General features: G+C 32.5%; 1 protein-coding gene across 6 annotated transcripts in view; it reads right to left on the bottom strand.

Annotated features, from left to right (window-relative positions):
• LOC124357071 (G-protein coupled receptor moody) overlaps window positions 1–21,869 on the bottom strand; it is a 123,911-nt gene that overhangs the window by 19,379 nt on the left and 82,663 nt on the right. For all 6 annotated transcript variants that reach the window (XM_046808481.1, XM_046808478.1, XM_046808482.1 and 3 more), the window contains 5 exons: window positions 7,015–7,155; window positions 6,283–6,453; window positions 3,318–3,445; window positions 1,057–1,210; window positions 245–444 (listed from right to left, as the gene is read on the bottom strand). In XM_046808481.1, the coding sequence (XP_046664437.1) occupies window positions 245–444; window positions 1,057–1,210; window positions 3,318–3,445; window positions 6,283–6,453; window positions 7,015–7,142 (781 nt within the window). In that variant the 5' untranslated portion in view covers window positions 7,143–7,155. The remainder of the gene's footprint in view (window positions 1–244; window positions 445–1,056; window positions 1,211–3,317; window positions 3,446–6,282; window positions 6,454–7,014; window positions 7,156–21,869) is intronic.

A 21,869-nucleotide genomic window follows, 5' to 3' on the forward strand; every position in this document is an offset into this window, starting at 1 on the left:
GGCGGAAGACACAAGGTATTTCGTGATAATATTAGATAGTAACAGATATTGATAGTTTGTTAAGTTCCCTTTTATATATAATCAGACTGGAATCGAACACAGAATACAACATATTACTGTTATGAACAATGAAAATGAACACTATTATTTTCAGACTCTCGACGCGAAACTATCGCCCTGCATTTGGTTTCGTTTCTTTTCAACACAACATCCAAAAAAAGATAATGGGAAATAGAATGAGTACCTGGCTGTTTAACGTTGCTGTCTACCACCTTCACAATCGTGATCGGGAGGTAACAGAGGAGGAAGGAGAGGAATATCGCAAGAACCATTTTTGTTATCCGCCATTCGTTTCTCCTATTCTTCTGATCCCTCTTCTCCTTCCCTGTCCTGGACGAGTCTTTGTTGTTGGAAGCTGCGTGTTTCCGCATTCTGCTCTCGGAACTGCAAATATTTTGCGATTTTTACAACTTGAGTTATTTGAGATTTATATAAGAATCATATAGAATGAGGTAAATGTGTTTGAATTTAGTTTTATAGGATGTTAGTGATGCGTTAGTTAAATCTAAGCTATTTAATAGATCAACTATTAGTGGATATGAATACTCAGCTGAATATTTGAGTTGGTTTATAGCTCTAAATAGGCTTTCTAATACTATAAGGCAATGCAATATAAAAAACGTAGACCTTCCAAACATGAAATATTTCGTTCCACATAGAACATAGCCAGGGTAAAAATCTTTGTAAAATATAAATAAGTCATGATTGTTAACTTTCAGTTAAAGAAGTTTTCTTAAGTAGTAATACGTTAATGAGCAAATTTTATAGAAAGAAATTTCAGAGTAATAAATAAAGGAAAATATTTTTTGAATTGTCTGATGAAGACAAATTTTCTGTCAAAGGCCTAACGAAATAAAACATAATGATTATTAGTTTGTTGATCTTAATTTTTGTGATAGCTACAAATCGAATAACAAATGTAACCTTCATATTGAAGCTTAAGTGGAGTGAACTCCTAAACTATATATATAATTATAAAAAGTAAGAATGTCCTACCTATGAACGACCCAGAATATTCTTGCATAGCAGCAAATTATGATGAGGCACGGGATTACGAAAGCGATGATGAAAAGTACATTCTTCGATGTCCGACCATATTCATCTGGTACGATCGTACAGCTTTTGATTTTGTCTTCGTACGCATACTGACCTGTAAAATAAAATTATAAAATATTCATCGTGATCAGTAAAATACAATTAATTTTTGTATTTGTGACTGCTACAGTTTTATAACAAACTCAAATTGTAATATGAGTATTGCATTTTATTGTTACACATCAGTTTAATTATTTATCCGGATTTGGTGTGTTGAGGTCTGAGGGATTATTTCAGTTACTTCTGAGGTCCGACGCTAGGGCTGTGCTATGTAACTTTGATTGTTTGTTACCTATAAAATATTTGCTACCCGAGCGTTCACTTTTGCAGTGCCTCAATTGACAGCATTGGGAAAGTTATGTATTGTGTAACTAATATGGTCAAAGGTAATACTTTACATATCGTGACTTTGAGTTGTACCATATGAACTACACTCAGCTGTGTACAACTGAGCTCAAACCACAAGGAAACACCAGGAATAATCCTGAAAATATTTATACAAATTTTGATGCACACTTTGTGGGACGTTCTGTACATACGCTGTACATCAAACGAATAAACAACAAATTATCACATTATCTAACAGTACCAGTCTCTTTAAGTGCCATGTAGTTCACAAAAGCTCGCGATTCGTTACATATTTGTAGGCATACATTATGAGTATCATAAAGTCACTGTTACATAAATAACTGTTGCGTTACTGCAACTTTATTCTGGCTATACCGACTGAGATCTAACTCTGTACCGTTTTGTTTGTCCATACACAATACACATGCGATTAACGTGGTGGGAATGTCTATTGATGATTGGGTTACAAGTAAACGTGTTTGCTTAACAAATATTCCAAAAATATACCCCTCTGGAACTTAAGTATTTCAATTATTATAAAAATAAGAGGTCGAGAGCCCTAAATCACAAGAACAACTGAGCAATCAGTATCATGAATTGTAAAATAAAATTGCCGTGGAGGAAATGAATTATTATAGACTGATTTTATTAACAATGTTTAAGATACAATAAACATCTCATAAGCATCATTTAGAAATAAAAACAAAACACATAAATACAAAAAATATACAGATATGCTTAAATATATCCACACTGGTAATTTGTATCTCTTTCACATTATTCTTTTAAAGTTAAATTCGGGTTTTATTTTTTATTTTAAAGTTAAATTTCGATTAACTTTATACATATTATGAAGTTACGGTATCATATACGAGATAGGTGAGAGTGTAGCTTACACATTCTGGTGCAGATAATTTACTTTTAGAAAACATTTCCTAGAATTCTGAAAAAGCTACTTCTAAATATTCTGAAATATTTGTTTCCACAATTTGCGAAAATAGTTTTCCAGGCTTACAGGTTTCACAGGAATTTGAAACATTCTGCTCGACCTTCCTATTTCCTTCACTTGTTAACAAATCCTGGAATTAGCGATTACAGTATGTAAGTAACAAATGTTGTTATTGTAGTGTGATATGATAACAAGGAGAAGTGCCAACAGAGAGTAATAAGTCTTCTCAGACAATATACTGTCCTTGACCTGAAAGAGGGATTCGCTAAAACATGTGTCTGGCGGATGACAAATTGTAGCACATCCGGAGTGGTTACTAAATGTAGATTGTGTGCTTTTTGATTTAACTGTGCTGCCAAGTCTTGATTTATCGTTTTGCCACCACGAGTATTGTATATTCAACACATCTCACAGCATTGTCTGACATTTAGTTTTGACAAAACTAATGATTTTCCCTCTTTTTTTTAAGTTTGCCACAGTTTAGTAGTAAACCTACAGCATTAAAAAATTAAATGTGACGCAATAAAGTTAGTAGGACAGTAGTTTTTAAACGATTGATCATGACAGTAAATACGTTAATTTATTGAATAAAAGATGCCACACTTGTATAGTATAGGTCACCGATGCTGGTAGTAAATGCAACGGAAAGTTGTTGGAACCATTAGAGTCAGTAATCATGGAGGTTTACAGCGAGACGTCAATGGGAGACAATTGAAATACTTTTAGAACCTAATTTAAAAGTGCAACATTTTGAAAATTACTAAATACTGTATTTGAAAATGTCTCTAAATATTGAAAGTCTAAAATATTTCCTTTCTTACAACATTTTAATTCTGAAATAAAATTCAGATCAAGAAGAACTTACCCCAGTATCCGAGAAGAGTCGGCACCTGCATAACAATACTTAATGTACAACAGAACGTGATCATGGCGGCAATCCAGATAGGTTTGTAGATCTTGGTGTACATGCCATAGTGGGCGATCATCACGTATCTGCAACACAGAGTAACTGCTAATACTTATATATAATTAATTGATCTTATACACACAATATAGTATAATACTACTATTAGTAAAATATTTTGATTTTTTTAGTATAATATTATTTATACTAAACCAAAACGACGGAGTATCGATGGACCCGATGATCATAATGAAAGAGTAATTAAATAGACGAATGGGCTTTGACCTTTTGATCCCAAAATCAATATAGTTCTTTCTTACACCAAGAGGAACCTTTATTCCAATTTTCAAATATCTCCGAACTTTCTATCAAGAGTTATCGCCTAGAAGGTCACACAGATGGACGGGTTGCCATTTGACATTTTGATCCCAAAATCAATAGAGTTCTTCTTTGGACCAAGAGGGACGTATATTACCAAGTCTATAATCTTTCTATCAAGAGATATCGCATAGATGGTACGACAGATGGACTAACCTTTGTCCCCAAAAATCAACAGCGTTATTTCTATAACCAAGAGAAACTATATACAACTTTCCGTCTTTACATAAAGTGTTATCGCACAGATAAACGGGAAACAACAGTTCTTTAAGAAGATTTGATTGGGCCCTCAATAGTTAATAACATTGCTGATCTACCTGCGATACATATAATATGATGAAAGTTTGTGAACATTCACAAAACGAAGAACAAGATGTATATTATTTAACTCACCTTACCGTCTGCCGTTTCCTTTCATTACAACATGTAAGGTTTTATTAGGCTTGTAAAACAGCCTATTATACTGTTTTCCTTATATATGTGGGAATTAAAAATTGTAAAATTACATTATTATCATAATTACATAAACTTATTTTTTAAATTTATTTATTATTTTTAATTTATTTAAATTAAACTTATATTTATTAAATGTTAAATTTAAGGTAGCAATAAGCCAAAATACGTATTGCGTAACTAGTTTCACTGATTGTTTACAAAAATGTCAAGTCTATTGATCATTTTATTATTCTACATGTGTTACATGTAAAAAGTTCATACAATTGTAATAGGTTTGTTTACATATTTTTACACTGTGCGATTTTATTTTCATCATGGATACCCATAATACCAAAGTAAAAATGTTCACTGATGCTCAGCCTAATTCTATGGAGTGACATCCGCCATAATTAAACTCAGTGATGCTTATGTAAAAATTATGCCTCATTTATAATCTATAGTTCGTTCTCGAGATATTGGTCAGACAGGCAGACCGACAAACAAACAGACAGAAATGAAAAATTGTCAAGTCCCTCGAGTAATACGCTTCACTAATGCTCAGCCAATTATTAAAAGAATTACTTGATTTTTATAAGGCGTATTTAGGTATCTAAAATTATTACTTTCTATTCATATTTGGTATCAATCAAAATATCTTACACTCTATTTGTGCCTTTTGTAGATTTCATATACATACATTTAATATGGCTCCGTCTCAAGGGCTTTCAAACAATCTTAATATTATGAGATGATTTAGTTTAGTTTAAAGCATGTGACTACTAAAACACACGTGTTACTCAAATAGTTATTATCAATCCCCTAACCAACTGAATATCAGCTTGTATCTTCATGATATTTTACACTCGTTATTATTAAAAGGATATTTTGTTAAGCAATTCAACATTTCTATTATTTGTTGTTTTAGGAGTTGAAGAAAAAACAATACCGATTGAAATTCTCTATTTGGAGTTGTAAAGAAAGTCACTGACTATTCAATAGAACACCTGACAAAGCTCAGGAAATTACCTACAAGTTAAATCAATGCACCGAGTATTCTATTACACTTACTTTGTAGATCACCAAGCTATTGACTTACTCTTATTGTACCAGAGACTCTTGAGGTATGTTAATGAGATTTTAGTTCAGTTCATCCTTTAGAACTGAACTAAATAATTGGAAGGTTATATTTAAATGTGCATTGCGCCACTGGATTCTTACTACGTGAGTTTGCTTTTTGACTCGAGACCTGTATGTGTTTAAGGTACAAGAAGTCTGTTGATCTACTAAATTGTCAAATGTAAAACACGCAAGGTCTGCCAAAATGATAGATAAAAATCTAACACGTGTCGCTGTGTTTATTGTTACTTTACCTAAAGCTTTACCAAATAATGTAGTAGTGAGTAAAAATTACTGTCTTTAAAAAGTAATAAATAATTGTGAGTGGCTTAAAATTTCAACATACCCATGTGTTTCTTTTTGAATATTTGTAAAGATATTTTAAATAGTTTCTCATGTAGTGTACTTAGAAGTCAAGTCAAAAAGACATTTCTTTATAACCCTTGTATATCTTATTTCAATACTACTGTTTGAGAATGCGTTACTAGAATTTGAATTTCTATTTAACATTCAGGTACAAAATGTTATAAATACTTCACTATCGTTTATTACATAGCTGGTGGAGTTTTGTTTCTTTTTACTTATTTAAAAGGATTCTGCTATTTTAGTTTTGTTTATTTCCATATAAATTAAAGTAGGCACGTAAATTTGTTGGATTTGGAGTCGTTTAGTCCTACATCAAAATTTAAGCGTGAATCGATGATTATGCAAAATTTTACACAGTTCAGATCGGTATGTAAGGTGTAATGAATTTGGGAACTTTAAACTTTTTACATACACATATAACCTATAAAGCTTCTAGATGTCAATTCCTCATATCATTGACTCCATTGTTAAGAAAATAAGCATGTCCAGCTTTATTTAATGCTGAAAACTCATAGATATAATTTGCAATGGTGACTGCAAGTATGACTTATAAAACCACATTGTGTAGGTATTGCATTGTATAATCGAGATTAAGATGTAAAGGACCAAGTAGTGTATACATTTTACCTACCTGTTGATAGTGATCATGGCGATGCAAAGGAGCGACTCCCCTACGTTGGCGTACCGGATGAGAGGCACGACGTTACACAGCGTACTGCCGAACCTCCACGTGCCGTAGTAATACGCATGCGCGCTGAACGGCAGAACCAGGACGCAAAATAGGCAGTCCGCCACACACAGACTGTAATAATACACATTACATTGCTCCACTGGTACACATTTTCAAGTGGTTTTAACAAAACTTATGGCCTTTTAGATTTACAACGTTTTTTTTAAAAAAAAGGGTTCTGATCTTCTATCTTACAGGCTAAGTAAAATTTACTAATCATTTTGGTTTAATTGGTACTCTAAGATCTATCTATGATGATTTCTAGTGCTTATGAGTTATTAACTAAAAGTATTTTGATGTATCGATCATATGTTTATGTGAAATATTTTTTTACATTTATTAAAATAATTTGAACTATTAACTTACAAACCATTTATTCCGAATTATCCTTTAAAATGTTTAAATAAATTCAACAATTCTGATGTTTTATTATATGTTATACAATTTATATTGTATCAGATGAATTTATTGAGTCTATATTATAATTTTGCATTTATTTATTACAACTTACTCTACTAGAATGTTTAGGTTCCATTTCAAATTGTTTATAGCATTGGTGACCAACATGGCCTAATTAAAGAATGAGCTATTTGTGTACTGATATTATTTGCAAGCCAAAAAACATGAACTGACCAGATAATGAAGGCGGCGGCGACATTACGCACCCTAGGACACCTCAGTAGCGCCACAATAGTCAGGGAGTTCCCCGCAATTCCTACGATCATGATGATCACCGTGGCCAACGCCGCCACAGTCAGCATCGCGCTCGAGTAGCTAAAACAAATAATACAATGACATTATTGCGATGCTGTCACTTAAAGCTATTATAAGCTTATAAACATGAGATATCAGATATTAATATAATGAAATACAATGCTACACTGAATAATTCATATTCATTTATTCTATTCATCACACGTTTCTTGAGGACTCTCTAATGTCTTTGACAATCCCGTTCATTACAATTAATTAGTATGAAAACACAGTGAAGGCGATAAGAGAGCGGTCACGTAGAGATTTTACCACGTGATCCTCTTATAACGTATTCAAGAGCAAGTTCGGATTACTGACATGTGCGATCAGTGGTAACAGAGTTATGGTGTAAATGGTTTCAAAAGAAATACTTCTTCGCTTTTTATTAGCTCTTCACACCTTTTTTAATATTTTAGAAATGAAAAATTGTAATAGTCATAGAACTTATGACTACACAAATGAAGGAACAAATAAAGCCTGCTAAACAGTATCCAAGTTTAAAAAAATACTACCAAGACACCGAAACAACCAAAATATGACGAGGTAATAACTTTATAATTACCTTGTGCCGAACGCAGGAGAAGAATTTATTTCGTTCATAATTAGTTTCTCTAAACAGCCAATTACATTGAACTCCCATTGCGAGTTATTTGGCTTCTCAAAGAACTCTAAGAGCCTCGTTTAGATTACCGAGATTCTTAATTGAAGCTTATTCGTCTGTAAAATAGCTTTACTGTTGTATTAAGTATACAAAGAAAATTTAAGATTCGCTGAGGATATATGACTTAATCCTGCACTGAAAATACTTTTTTAACATTGATGCATTTTAGTTTCTATGTTAAGTTTTGAAGGTCAATCCAAATAATTGTATCCATTGCCGCCATAAAGAAAGAGTGTTTAAAATAATTAGTACCCATCATATTACACATATTTACACACTATTATTTACATTATTACACATTCGAAAGTGGTGTATTTCCATGTATTCTAAAGCAAGCAATAGTTAAACCACTACTGAAAAAGGGAAGCCCATATGACATCGAAAACTATAGGCCCATATCTATCCTATCAACGTTTTCAAAAGTCTTGGAAAAACTGTATCTTGTTCGTTTATTGTCGTTTTTATCGCATAATAATGTCATTTTTGAAAAGCAATTTGGCTTCAGACGTGGCTTCTCGACACTTGATGCCGTTTTTGATTTCATCAATCATGTTTCTATTGCCTTGGATGAACGTCAGCATTCGTTTGGTGTTTTCTTGGATCTCCGAAAAGCGTTCGATGTTGTCAATCATGGGCTCTTGTTATGCAAACTACAAAACCTTGGAATTAGGGGTGCCGCATTTGACTGGGTGTCTTCATATTTGATGGGGCGTAGCCAGGTAGTTGAAATTCCCTTTGTTGACCACTCTGGTTGCTTGAGTCATCGAGTATCCTCTGTGAAAACAGTGAAGTCAGGGGTACCCCAAGGCTCTGTCCTTGGCCCAGTCTTATTCCTATTATTTGTTAATGACATCTCATCTAGTGTGGGCGGAGGAAATCTGTGCTTATTTGCTGACGACACATCTTTCAATATGTCACATAAAAATAGGGAAAACCTGGAATATGATATTTTTGTACAAGGCAGCTGTCTTCTTCAATGGATGGAAGAAAATCACCTTACTGTGAACACTGCAAAGACGACATTCCTGGATTTTAATATTAGAGCACCCATGAATGGTGATAGTGGAAGTTCATCCATTATTTTAGGCGATTCCGTTATTAACTCGTCACAATTTACAAACTTCTTGGGTGTGATTTTGGACTCAAGCCTGAACTTTCACCTTCACATGGACAAGGTGTGTGGGAAATTATGCAGCGGCATATTTTTATTACGTAGACTCTCCAGTTTTTCTAGTACTGAAATTCTTCTGGCTGGCTATTATGGGTGCATTTACCCACATCTTGCTTATGGACTTCCAATATGGGGCTCTGAAAACACAAAGACCCTATACATCTTTCGTTTGCAGAAGAAATCTCTAAGGATTGTATTAGGGCTGGCAAGAAGTCAATCATGCAGGGGTTTTTTCCGTTCAAACAAAATTCTTACATTCCCAAGCCTATACATACTTGAAACCTTAACCTTCTTTAAGAAAAATATGCACATTTTTACCTCTGATTTTCCTACTCATTACAACTTAAGAAACTCCATCTGTATACCTGTACCAAAACACCGTACCTCATTTTTTGAAAACCAGTTATATTTTTCAGCAATCAAATTATTTAATAGTCTCCCACTGGAAATAAAAGCAGAAACTGTTGTTAGCAAATTTAGAAAAAGACTTAAGTGTTTTTTGATTGATGGAGAGTTTTACTCTGTAAGAGATTATCTAATGTACAAATAAGATGTTTAGTTATTTTATCTTTTGTTTTTATTATTATTGTAATTTATTGACCATTGTCATGCAATGTTAATTGTTAATTGACAAATAAACACTTTGACTTTGACTTTGACTTTGACATAATATAACGTCAAAAGTTTAAAAAATGCCTAATAGTTGTTTTATACTGAGTTACAGATTTAAAAACATTACAAATAAAACAAACCTTAACTGTACATAAATGGCATACTAATTAAGCGTAATTTTGGATTGGTGCAAGATAAATATAATTACACTTTTTGTTGAAATAAATGTGTAGGGAAAAGTGAGTGATTGATCATTGCTGTGCCAATTTAAAAAATAACATTATTTAGACATAGCAAGTCATATCCATAGCTATTATTACTATTGTTAGGTCATAATTAATTCAGGTCAAAAATGACGAAATTGTTATCCTGGTTTTCTTGAAATAAACAACAATATCATTCAACAATTAATAATTCAACAATGATCAAAGGCATTTGACATGACTTTTTTAATACCAGCTCAATATTTATTATGTAAATTTTAGTTTACATTTAGAAAAAAAATTCTATATTAAAAGAAGGTGGTTTTTCATTCTGAGAATTAATGGCTACAGGGATTTGTTAAAGTAGCATGAAATTCTATTATGAAATTTCAGTAAAACATTATCTAGTATAAATTATTAAATATGAGACTAATGCAATTTACTCAAACAGATTAGAGTTGCAGAACGTTAGTTGATATAACAAGCTGTAAATATTTTATGATTATTCAACATTTCTAATGATAGATTAAGTGTATTAAGTAATTCTTCACTTGTCACACCAGCTAATATCGCTCAATTCCCTTACACAGTGCTGTTAATTTCCGCACCTGCTCTGGTTGCATTAAGATAAGGCTGGTAATATCAGTCAAGTTGCCCTGAGCTAATTAAAAAGTGTCGCCCGCAAATGTTAGGCTTGGGAGTGAGCCAGGGAGTTGGAGCCAAGTGGTCTACATCTTAAGATGGCTTCCCTCTTGAAAAATATTTAAACGTTTGTTTTGGTGTTATATATTGATTCGGAAAATAATGTAAGCTAATTTAGTTGCACATTTAAAGTACTTGAAAAATCCAGTGAAATGGGAAAGATTTAAACACTTCTACGGAATATTGACGTTTGTGCACGAAGAGTTCAGCTCATGTACACGGTTATATATTAATTAGGCTCTTTGAAACATGTAGTTATAGAATATCCTTGTAATGGTAACATTACTACGATTAATTTATTAACCCGTGAAAATTACGCGAAATACAAATACATACGATTTTATGTTCATTGTTCATAGTGAAGGTTTTATAGTTTTTTGTAAATAGATTATTTTTATGCAACTACGTTTTCTAACAAAATAAACGTTCATATTTAAGCCTTTCACTTCAAGCTAAGTAGTTAAATCTCTCAGATAAACATAATTTACATAGGGTTTTTATAATAGTAGAATATAATCTCACACACCAAAGGAGCTAAATAATATTAAATGCAATGTATGTTCTATGTTTACTATCTGTCTCTATGTTTACGTATATAATGGAAAAATAAATCCATACAGATATTGAACAAACTATTGGTTAACCAATAAACCTTTGGTTAACCCTTCCTTTTCATAAAAATACAAATAAAAATCGTATGGTTGAATCTTCTAATTAGCCTTTATTAAAAAAGGCACCCATTTGAAATATTTAACAAAATATCTAAAATTTACTAATTTTATAAAAAGGTATAAAATTAATAATTTTTTTAATGTTTTGTCAGATTGCATGTCTTTTCTCGAGTTACAAAACGAACTACGCGATAAGCCAACAAAGCAACAATGGAACGAACATGAGGTAATCATTTCATTTTTATGGTGTAAATTTATTTGCAATAATTATGTGATTTCATTCCATTAATAAGTATTGTAATTATATGAACAAGGAAAGTTTTTACTATAAGAATAACCAAAACAGTACTCAAAAACATTTTTTATAAAACTATCAGCAACACGTATAATATTTTTGTTGCATTGGTTGCCAGATCAATGAGTTAAATTTGAAAGAATGTCTGATAAAGGTAATCGAAATAACATATGACAGGTGTTTTGCCCAACAATATTGAGAAATGAGTATCGAGAAAGAACGTTTACGTCAGACTAAACCTGAGCTTAGTTAGTTCTAATTTTAATTTATTTTCCAATTTTAAAACAAGAGTGTCTGATTCTATAAAATTCTCTAAAATCGTATTTCTGTAATTTTTCTGAAACTATAAAAAAAAATATTACATTGTATTAAATACCCACCATTTCGATATTTAACTAGCATTTCTAACGAAACAGTTTTATTGATAGATCCTATGAATATAAGATTTAAAGTTTGATTAAAGTTGGTTGAATCGTTTGGAAAATATGACTTTCAACACAAATATAACTATACAGACAGATAAATTATATAAAAAGAGATAGACCACTACTGGAATTGAATACTCATTCCTTTTGGTGCATGGAACAATATTTGCAGTGAGAGCTCTGAATCACTCTCTGGAAATATTATGTTAATTTTATTATTATTATTAGAGCGTTAGGTAGAAACTTTACCCAGACATATACCACTTTTATTCAATGTATGCAGTTGTGTAAATGAGTACTTCGCAATAGTTTCTTTCCAACGATGAACGTAAAAACAAGCGTTTGCACAGTCGTGAGCTGTTTAATAATTTGATGCAAGTTTTATTCAAGAGTTCAATGTGCGACTTACCTCCTTCATGGACTTGACAATGGTTTTAATGGGGTGCCATGTATTTCTACAGGTAAGTTATCGTTTTAAATTTTTTTCTATACATTATAATTTCCAGTTTTACGTATACATAGTTTATTATCTGTTTATGCGTATTTGAATGGCGAAAATCGTAAAGTTAACGTAATAATAATGGTTTGAAAACGAATTTTCCATAAAGATGCGGACTCATATAACATTTTGTTCCCCAAAACCTTGTGCTAGAAGTGGTTTTAATTATGTATAAAATAAAACTGTTATTTACTAACGGATTCTTTTCCGTAGGATTCCTATTTATACTATTAGACACATTATTTTTTTAATTTGTACTATTAAAAAAAGGCTTACGATATAGGTGTATTTTACCTTATGTATATATATTATAACTAAATCAGAATTTCACAACTAAGTGTAGTGCAGACACGTACGGGTTTCTTGTTCTAAACTAATAATAAAATCGTAATAAACTAGCCTATTTTATATTTTACAATCTCTTTTATAAAAAAGTGTTCTATATCTTCAAATAAGTCTTTTCTCAAAAGATTGCAATAAGTAAGAGTTAGATTACGGAATAGCTGATTCAAGCAGACATTGATGTAGCCGCGAGTCTGATTGCGATTGACTGAATTTACTAGACCAGCATTTCCACTCACTATTGACACTGTCACGTCTCAACCTGATATCTGGTCTATCTTGCAAACTACGTGACACTGTGTAAGGTTGTGATTGACTGAGAGTTTACTAGACCAGCATGTTCCACTTATTCCTAGCAAAGTCACGTCTCAACCTAATATCTGGTTTATCTTGCAAACTACACAATACGGTGCAGGATTGTGATTGACTGAGAGTTTACTAGAACAGCATATTCCAACTATTCCTAGCAGAGTCACGTCTCAACCTAACATTTGGTTTATCTTGCAAACTACGCGATAGTGTGTAATGTTGTGATTGACTGAGAGTTTACTAGACCAGCATGTTCCACCTATTCCTAGCAAAGTCACGTCTCAACCTAATATTTGGTTTATCTTGCAAACTACACGATACGGTGCAGGATTGTGATTGACTGAGAGTTTACTAGACCAGCATGTTCCACTTATTCCTATTCACGTCTCAACCTAATATTTGGTTTATCTTGCAAACTACACAATACGGTGCAGGATTGTGATTGACTGAGAGTTTACTAGAACAGCATATTCCAACTATTCCTAGCAGAGTCACGTCTCAACCTAATATTTGGTTTATCTTGCAAACTACGCGATAGTGTGTAATGTTGTGATTGACTGAGAGTTTACTAGACCAGCATGTTCCACTTATTCCTAGCAAAGTCACGTCTCAACCTAATATTTGGTTTATCTTGCAAACTACGCGATACTGTGTAAGGTTGTGATTGACTGAGAGTTTACTAGACCAGCATGTTCCACTTATTTCTGTCACAGTCCCGGGTCAACATGATATCTTGTGGCACAGTCACGTTTCAATCGGATAACTTGCATATATGTAAACTACCTTAATATTTGTTCTTCGCGTCGTGTGGCTTTATAATTGATTTTTGTGGCTGTATTCAATTTTTACTATGAATCAGTCGTAAAAAAACGACTAAAAGACTATTATTAAAAATTCGAATTCCGAATATGTAATAGTATTTTATGAATACACCCATCATACGCACATGTGGTAATACAGTAAAATACAAAATAGGAATAATGAATTGAAAAATAACCTCAATATAACATTGCGGATAGTGATATATTATAGATTTAAAAAATAATTACTTTCTTTATGTTTGTCCTTTTTGCACAAATACAAATTTGTGCCTTCATACTATTATCCTTTACACATATGTTTACACAAATCTACGTACATGTTAAGTGTTAGAGAAGGCTTCTTAGCCCTAACTTCGCCTGGTAAGATAAGACATTCTTTACTTTTTTTTACATGAATTTTAATAATTATAAATTGTACTACTTGCGTAACACAACACCATGATACTTTAAATCTAAAACACTTTATTAATTTTACCACATACAAAGTTGAAAGCAACTGCAGGATTAAAAACTTTGAATAATTAATATTCAACATCTTAGACACATTTCTTTGTATACTATCTTATGTAATCTAACACGGCATTGTGAACACAATAATTACCGCAGTTCTTACCAGATTCCAATTTAACTTGGTATGATAATTGTGTACTTATAAGAGCTTCGGATGACATCGCAAGTCTGGCGAATGTATCCAATTAAAAGTTTCAAGATACATATTACTTTAGCAAGAAATGTGGTTGTAACGAAGTCTCAAAAATCTTTTAGATTTTGTACGTCATCTGTATTCTACAATTATTCGTTATCAAATATTTAAATTTATCTTTACATAGAATTACTTGTTAACTACGTTTAATGGAGGTACTACATTTTGCATATTGCTACCAAAGATTAAAAAATATAAGCTCATTTGTATAAATCACTGAAATGTGATAATACAAAATATAGGGTATCATAATTTTTCAAAATATGTTTTTGGATCCCACACTTTATGTTTCGAGATGAATCTCACCGTTGCTGTTAAAATTCAATTAAAGATCAAATATATATTTATATAATATTTATAAATTATACATAATTAGGCTAAGCTGTATGCTCTCGATGGTTTGGCAGCTACTTAGAGGTACAATAAATTGTTGTCAGCTATGGTGGCTCTTCAGTCTTCAGCACCTGTTTTTGCTGCTATTTATGGCGTCCCTCAGGTTCAATATTAACACCTAACTTATGGTGCATCTCCATTAATGATCTTACTTTTGTGATTGAGAAATCCAAACTCCTGCTTACTGGAGACGATGCTAAAGTGTACATAGATGTAGTTTTAATTCAGGGTTGTTATGCTTGCAAGAAGATCCATACAAAATTTTGGATTTGAGCTCCATAACGAAATTGAGCTGGAGATTTCTAAATGCAGTATCTCACATTTTCCCCTAAGATACGAATATCGTATTTTTTAAATACAAAATGCAATCGGTGTTTCTGTTGGAGTTGATCTCTGTTAGAGATATTATAGTGCCTGTATCTGCGTCTTTATTTTGGAGCAACTAAATCCCACCCATATCCAAAAATCCAATTGCATGCTTGCCTTCACAGTCAGGGCATCTAAAGAGATATTCTCTTTATGATTTCTGCGGACTTTTTACCTACAGCTTATTTATCCTCTTCTTGAATATTGCTAATAGTTTGGTCAACTTTCAAAATTGGACATTTCTACCAAATAGAAATTATCTTTAATTACATTTGTAGGAGTGGGACCTGGATATTGGTTCGGACAGATACCTATAGAAGAGTTACAGTTGTGCTCCTTCCCCCAGCTCTAAACTTCATATTGCCGACATTTTTCTGAATAAATGTTGACCTTATTCATTGACTGCCTGGATCTGCTACTAGTATTGGTGTCATATCAACTTTATCGCGCCTTCTCTTCGGGAGGAGGTTTCAAAATAATCAACCGCTTTGGAATTTCTCTAATGTTACATTAATGTTGAAATTTTCTCTATATCCGACTTACTGATGAAGACGAGAGCGTTGGATCTACGTAGTTAGTCATATCTGCATATTAAATATCATATCTGTATATTAAATTTATGTATTACTCTAAACGTAATTATTCATGTTTTTGGTTACTCCTTCCCGTCATAGTACTCGTTGTTGTATTAATTGTATGTGATGCTTCTTTAATTTACTATTATTACTTAAACATTGGTTATAATGGGACGTTTTTTCTTGTTTTTTTTTCCATTTACCAGTGGTTTTTAATATATTTTATAATGATTTCACGACCGATGAATGGTTGCCTGATTTAAATTTAGATTGTGGTGTGCTTATTTATACACTGTTGACAGTATTTCAGTATTGTTTTAAGTTTTCAATGTTTATTTTTCGTTATAAAACGGGTTAGAGTAGGTGTTTTTTTTTTTTTTTTTTTTTTAATATTAATCAATTATATTCTAGAAAGTTTGTAAACATGAGTAATCTTTGTCAATTGTTTGGTATTTGTTTTTCTCAAATTTGTCTTCTTATTGAAACATAAAATAGTGAATACCGTCAAGAAATAAATAATCAATTTCCTTACAGCCCTGGTTATGCACACGCTATTACAAAAATGTTAAATGAGAAAAAAGAAAGGTTCACATCATTTTAAGAGATTGTTGATCAAGAGGTGACAAAGTGCACGCTTTAATTTCCGCAATGCAGTGCTGTCGGTGTTTAGATAAGGTGTGAGTGTTGCCAACGACTTAACATGTCACCTCTACAAAAACATGGCTTTGGGATGTCTGCCAAGCGTTGAGTGCAGAAATCTTCTGTTCTTTGAACAAGCAGCACAAGTAACGTATGTCATGTCTTATAGTCCATTTCCTAATGAACATCCAGTTAATTAACTTGCTGTGAATGAGTTATTAATTTTAAACAATTGAAAATGTAAATAAAAACTAGCAAGCTGACAATGTATATGATTTTATGTACGCCTACTCCAACTGAAAGATTTAAGAATTTTATTAAGATGGAAAAGTTAAAAGGGTTGGAAATAGGTAAATATTTTATTGTCTACCCTTACCCAACTATAATTTTAAGCTACTCAAGTTCTAAGAAGTGCTTAGAACACTTATTCACAAACTAACGGGGATTATACTTAAATTAATGTATGAATGAATTATCTTTTTATTTTTTCCAGACGAAGCTAGGACTACATAGTACTTTCACATGTGACCTGAACAGATAACTATAGGTAAAAAATTTGGTTTTAACGGTAATCTGACGTGGTAGTCAGAAACCTGATTGTAGTCAGTGGCAATGATCAGCTGAACGAACAGTTATCATAACCTATACACCAATTCTATTGACTGAGCGTTAGCGAAGCTTATAACTTGGAAAAATCTTTCTTTGGGGAAACTGTACATCTGTCTGTCTTTTTGCACTATATCTCGAGAAGTAACTGATCTGTAGACTTAGTATTTTGAATGGGAATCGAGTTCGGTGATGGTTTTTGTTACTCCATGGGATTTGGCTGAGTGTTCGCAAATTATTTTACATTGGTATTATGGGTAACGACAAAATAGCAGACTAAATCAATATGTAAACAAACTGCGAATAATTATGTGCAATTTGAACACATGACTTATTGCAACGTAGCCCAACTACCCTAACGCCTGAAACATTGTCACATGGTGACTTAGTGTGAAAACGTTTAACATTATATCTGTAGACTTTTAATGTTACATGCTGCATAGAAAAGAATGAGTTCTACGATCCATCATAGAGCAAACATGCACCAGCATGTTCATTCATAGGACTTGGCTAATCGTCATTGACACCTATTACTCAGAGGCCTGCCAGGTTGTCTATTGTGTTTCGGGACTCTTGTAGAAATTTACATGCGAAGTAATTATCCCTATGTCGGTCTGTACGCAAAACATCTCAAGAATTTAAAGAGATGAATAGATTTGAAATTGTGCATGAAGCTTTACATAACCACAAATGTAATGACAGTCATTTCGTGACTAACAGAATGGTTCGGGATTCAACACGTGCGGTTAGGAAAGTCTATTTATAGCTCAGCCATTATGTCCCTTTGTGTGGGAATACTTGTGTCCACAAGCGAGGCGAGTGTAATATCCGTTGTAAACGTTTTAACGCATGTTATTTTACTTTAATTCCGTCCTCTATTTACTCCATTTACCCGAGTCATAATACGACTTGCTGTTAGAAAGACGGTTAAATGTAATAACTTTACCGAAGATATAAGTAAAATTTCACAACTCGCATGACCTATTGTTATTCATTGTTATATACAGACAGTTATGTATTATTTAAAATTAATGAAGGGTGTCAGGGTTTCCGGTTCATCTCATAATATTACATATCTTTACAGAAAAACTAAAATAAGGCTTCATTTTGTCAGTAAGTTAATCCATCCGTTGTTGTAAAAGGTACATAAAAAGTATAGGAGAGCTGCAAAAATGTAACATATAAACAATTCCGTATTATAAAAAACTAAATCTACTCTTTATCTCGTCAATAAAAGGGGACAGTTAAAGTTTTATTAGGTGAAAATATTAAATAAGACTGTAGAACTGTACACACGGTTTGCCAAAAATGTAATTTGGAAATAAAAGCCATAACGATTATTGTCAAAAATAAAATATCCAAAGAAAATATGTACACAGGTTTCTTTTCGGAATTGGTGCATTTCATGCTTTAAGGAATAGTTATCATAAAGAATTGAAATTTATTTAAAAAAACATGTACAATGCAACTATCCCAGATATATTAATGACTTTTTATGATACACTTAAAAATTTGTAGGAAGAGTAGCTCCTTTTTTAAATTATACGACGTTGTATAGTTATAATATATTTAACTCCGTAAAATATAAATCACATTAGGATTGATGTTGAACTCCGTGAAGTATATTAACTCATTTTAATAATATGAGTAAATATTACTGAGGGAGGAAAATTGCTTAATGATTATAAGCAATAATATAAGTCAAATTGAATATAATCGAATACTGGTAACTTATGACGTTAAAGCCTTGCGTCTGGAAATGGCTAGGTTGCTAGTTGCTACTTCAGTGCAAGCTTATCACCCAGCAACAGACAAAAGTTTGCCAGTGGAACTACAACTGTGCTTGAATGATTCATACTACACGTCACATGGGCTCTGGCATATCTCACACGCCACAAATACGAGACTATAGGTTGCTAACTTTATTGAGAAAATGTCAGGTTGTGACTTAACAGGAATTGAACGTCTGACTGACACACCACAATCAATTTCAGTTGAGTGATTCATATATCACGCCACAAAAGCTCAGGTGTATCTGACAAATTACAAGTACTCGTGACTAAAGTTGCTAGGTGTACTGAGTAAGTATCAAGTTTGTTAGACAACAGTAGCTGATAGTTTGACTGTGACACCACAATCACTTTTAGTTGACTTATTTATACATCACTACAACAGCTCTCATGCATGTGACACTCCATAATTACTCGTGACTATATAGTGTGCTAGGTGTCAAGCCTGTCATGTAAGTAAATGACAAGCTTATTACCTAACAGTAACTGAACGTTTGACTGTGACACCACAATCAATTTTAGTTGACTTATTTATTCATCAATACAACAGCTCTCATGCATGTGACACTCCATAATTACTCGTGACTACATAGGTTGCTAGGTGTACTGAGTAAGTGTCAAGCTTCTTACACAACAGTTGCTGAAATTTTGGCATTAGCACCACAGACGTGTATGACCGATCCATATTACTTGTCAAAACAGCCCCGATGTAACTGACACGAGTTTCAAATAGGCTGGACTAGTGACTCCAAAAATACTTACGCCAATAGACATGTTCAATAACAAGCTTATACAGGGTGAATATAAAGTCAGGAACCCCCCCCTCTACTTTTTTCCATAGGTAATATAAGGAGATATCCTTTAGGTAGTGGTGCAATATGGAAAGGAAGTTTCATTTTATGATATTCAAAATTTTTTGTGTCCCCCAAAAATGCGAAATTTTGGGGGCAACCCAAAAATTTCAAATGTAAACCCCTATCAAGTGACCCCTCATTTTAAAGAGCATGAAAAAACTTAAATAGTGGTGAAAACCAGAGATTGCTATCTCTTTCCTAATCCGAAATAATAGCCAGTATTACCAGAACAATTTTAATAACTCACCACATCACGAAGTCAAATCAAATGTTCAAACTGAAGCTCTCCTACTATTTGGCAGTGAGACAAGCGTAGGGTGAACGCTTCTCAGACGTTTTGGAAAGTCTGAGGTGGTATTTGGTTGCAAAAATCAATAATCCTGTTTCTTAAATCTTCAAGGTTTGTTACTGGTGTTTTGTAAATTATGGATTTTATGTGACCCCATAGAAAAAAGTCCATGGGTGTAAGGTCCGGAGACCGTGCAGGCCATTCTATTACACCACGCCTACCAATCCACTGACCACGTAGCTGAGTTCTCAAGGAAATGTCGTACAGCACGATGATAATGTGGTGGGGCACCATCTTGCTGGAAATGAACGATTTCTTCTTCAAATTCATGTTGATTCTCCCTAATAACAGTATTTATTGCAGGAAAAATTGATTCTTGTAACATTTCCAAATACAGTTGACCATTGAGATTCCCATTAATAAAAAATGGTCCTATAATGTGATTCCCAAAAATGAAATGTTTGATCATTTGATTTGACTTCGTGACGTGGTGAGTTATTAAAATTGTTCTGCTAATACTGGCTATTATTTCGGATTAGGAAAGAGATAGCAATCTCTGGTTTTCACCACTATTTAAGTTTTTTCATGCTCTTTAAAATGAGGGGTCACTTGATAGGGGTTTACATTTGAAATTTTTGGGTTGCCCCCAAAATTTCGCATTTTTGGGGGACACAAAAAATTTTCAATATCATAAAATGAAACTTCCTTTCCATATTGCACCACTACCCAAAGGATATCTCCTTATATTACCTATAGAAAAAAGTAGAGGGGGGGTCCTGACTTTATATTCACCCTGTATAAACGAATCGGTAAATTTTATTACAAAGACTTATAAAAATCTTAAAGTGACTTTTGTCATAGTTTGAACTACTTTGAAAACATTTTTACTGACTCAATTCTTTTTTATTCATTTTGTTTATAATTTACGTAGCTTTATAGTCCTAATAAAAATAAAATGGTGGATCAAATACTGGTTGTCCCATAAGTGAATGATATGATAGGATCACTAGAAAACTCTTTATAAAGGTTACTATAATGTTTTTAAATGAAATATAATGAAAAACAAGTTTATGGCATTTCTATTTCGTCATAACATTGAGGCAAATAACTAAATTACAATGTTTAAATAACCAATAATTAAATTCAACAGTTCTTATATAATACTATACATATATTCTAATGTTATATTCACTCCTATACATTTTTATAGACTTTATTTCTACTGATTTTGTAAATCGAAATATGGCATTATCTGTATCTTATGTTAAAAGTGTAAGCACTAAAAGGCTTTGAAACTATCATAAACATATATGTATTTATAATAAAACGTAAAATACCAATAAGAATGTTTCGAAAGTATATAAGTACTCAGTCTGAATATGGTTTCGTTCATATAGATAACAATGAAATCATTCTCGATTCAATTAAAAAGTAGTCATAACAATTATATGATTTCGGAGTAAGTTTAATTTACTAAAATTAGAAACTTGTTTAAGTAAATAATAGTTTAGTTAGTATTCTTTGAAATTTTCTTAAGGAATCACCAATTTTATTACGATAAAAATCTGACTATTATTTAAAGTAAGCGATATTTAAGAGATTATGCTTTTATATGTAATAAGGGTTTGTCAACGACTGACCTCTCACCTTATTGAATGTTGCGTGTGTAAATTACGTATTATATAATTCTAATAAGGGTTTATTGAAAAAACGTACTTTATTTGCCGGGGCTCCATGCAGGCATGTCCTACTTATGTGACCACTACTACTACTACACCACAGAACTCTCGTGTATTGTTATTCAACTAT

Source organism: Homalodisca vitripennis, chromosome 3 (genome assembly GCF_021130785.1).
Source record: "Homalodisca vitripennis isolate AUS2020 chromosome 3, UT_GWSS_2.1, whole genome shotgun sequence".
Taxonomy (NCBI): Eukaryota; Metazoa; Arthropoda; class Insecta; order Hemiptera; family Cicadellidae; genus Homalodisca; species Homalodisca vitripennis.